The sequence below is a fragment of the Oryzias melastigma genome, linkage group LG17 (assembly GCF_002922805.2).
Source record: "Oryzias melastigma strain HK-1 linkage group LG17, ASM292280v2, whole genome shotgun sequence".
NCBI lineage: Eukaryota > Metazoa > Chordata > Actinopteri > Beloniformes > Adrianichthyidae > Oryzias > Oryzias melastigma.
The window spans coordinates 4477988-4480349 of NC_050528.1; the positions used below are offsets into that span (position 1 = coordinate 4477988).

The 2362-nt window shown below is 35.9% G+C and overlaps 1 protein-coding gene across 6 annotated transcripts in view; it reads right to left on the bottom strand.

The window, feature by feature from the left end:
• The window catches only part of LOC118599891 (E3 ubiquitin-protein ligase mib1), a 49187-nt gene extending 47505 nt beyond the window's left edge, over positions 1-1682 (bottom strand). For all 6 annotated transcript variants that reach the window (XM_036216189.1, XM_036216187.1, XM_036216186.1 and 3 more), the window contains exons 1-2: positions 1424-1682; positions 1196-1347 (exon numbers count right to left, since the gene is read on the bottom strand). In XM_036216189.1, coding sequence (XP_036072082.1) covers positions 1196-1347; positions 1424-1648 — 377 coding nt within the window. In that variant the 5' untranslated portion in view covers positions 1649-1682. The remainder of the gene's footprint in view (positions 1-1195; positions 1348-1423) is intronic.
• Between the last annotated feature and the right edge of the window lie 680 nt (positions 1683-2362).

A 2362-nucleotide genomic window follows, 5' to 3' on the forward strand; every position in this document is an offset into this window, starting at 1 on the left:
TTTATAATAAACTCCTATTAGGATCCTTTTGGAAAACCATTTGTGATATATTAAATTTAGGAAAACAAATGTGTGAAATAATTACCACGAAAAGCTAAAGATAGAACTTCTGTCACAATTAAAGAAACTTTAGCGACAATAAAATAATTCTGTGTTTATGTAAATTAAGAACTTCTTGAGTCTAAATTTGCCGTAAAATCTATTTTATTGCTTTTTATTGTAGTTTTTGGTGTATTTTAAAAATGAATGTCAGCATTTGATATTCTGGAATAAAAATGACAAGAAGTGGAACAAAAATTATTCTTTGAATGATTTTTTTAAAGCTCATTGAACATTCCTCTCCTAAGTTTTAACATCAATCTGAACTGAAAAATTCAAACAAAAAATCTGAAAATGATTTTAAAAATATCTCTTTCTGATAGGAAACACCATAAAATCACTCACCCTAATATCTTACTAGATGTAAACATTTACAGTTAGAAATTATAATTTTTTTTTATTTTTATCAATTGTTCTTATTTTAATATAAAATGAGTAGTAAAAAGCATTTAAAGCGTAGAATCCTCACTTAAAGTTTTCTACTGGATTACTTTGTGTCTCATGTAAATAAATATCCATAAAGTGAAAAGTCTTTAAAAGGAAATGACGATTAGACCAGACTCAAACTGCCGATCCCAAAGACGAATGAAGCCTTTAAAGTTAAAAGTTACTGAGCAGCTTAAAAAGAAATCACACTTTTAAAGCCCATTGTGTCTATAAAAAAAAGGCCAACACAAAAGAGGAAATCCAAAGATTCCTGCCAGGGATCTATTAGGAACCATGTCAAAAATAAAGTATATAAAACCAGAACAATATGGTTGGATGTTTTTAGTATCGGTCCGATAAACTAAAATAATGCAAGTTCTGCTGATAGTCTGATTGATCCTCCATCCCTGGACTAAAACACACAGAACAGTAACTCAATCAAAGACTTGATTCTGCCAAGAAGGATAACGTGAACTCTGGTGTTTGTAATGATCAAGTTCTAAAGAGAATCCGATAGTTTAAACTTTTGTGTTTGTATGTTAAATATCTCGCTCATAGAAAGTGTCTGTAAAATTCAGTAGAAACTATAAATGACCAAACCTTCAAATTATTTTTTTTCTGTCTACGTTGTTTGGACAGAAGACAAACACAGAACACTAGCGCCACACACCTGGGGTTCCCCCGGAGCGCCGCGTGATGCAGGGCGTTGAAGCCGTTATTGTTGGTGATGGTGACGTCTGCACCGGCCTCCAGCAGAACGGACAACATGTCGTCTCTCTTCTTGCTAATGGCGTCATGCAGGGGCGTGTCACCCTCCGAATCCTAAAGCAGAAGATGATGTGTTACCACGAAGCAAAATGATGGGTAAAATAAATGGAATCATCAGAGAAATGGTCACCTGAAGGCTGGGGTGGCATCCGAAATCCAACAGGGTTTTAACCACCTGCAGATGGCCCTTATTGACAGCTATGTGTAGCGGAGTCTGCCGCCGCTTGTTCCTCGCGTTCAAGTCGGCGCCACCTCTCTGCAGAACCTCAATGACGGAGCCCTCATCACCAAAGGCGGCGTGGTGCACTGCTCGGTCGCCATCTTTGTCCTTAAACGAAGCAGAAATGTACGTCATTATTGACCCTATAGGTCAGGGGTGTCAAACTCAATCAAACAGGAGACCAAAATCTAAAACACATCTTGGGTCACGGACCGAACAGGATAAACATTTATTGAACATTGTAAAACTAAATTTTTAAAGCTTAAAGGCTGTAACTTTTTAACATAATTATGAACTAGATATATAGCATTACCTGTGATAATGCTAGTGTGAATGCTGTAAGAGGAATTTGGCTGATGAAGATGCTAATGCTGATAGCGGAAGATGCTGAATCTGATAGCTGAAAACGCTGAAGCTGATAGCTGAAAACACTGAAACTTATAGCTGAAAACACTGAAACTTATAGCTGAAAACACTGAAACTTACAGCTGAAAACATTGAAACTTACAGATGAAAACACTGAAACTTATAGCTGAAAACACTGAAACTTATAGCTAAAAACACTGAATCTGATAGCTGAAAACGCTGAAGTTGATAGCTAAAAATGCTGAAATTGATAGCTGAAAACACTGAAACTTATAGCTGAAAACACTTAAGCTGATAGCTGAAAACGCTGAAGTTTAATGCAGAAAATGCTGAAACTGATAGCTAAAAACAATGAAGTTGATAGCTGAAAATGCTGAAATTGATAGCTGAAAATAATGAAGCTAATAGCTGAACAAACTGAAGCTAATACCAGAAAACACTGAAACCGATGGCTAAAAACACTGAAGCTGATAGCTGAAAACG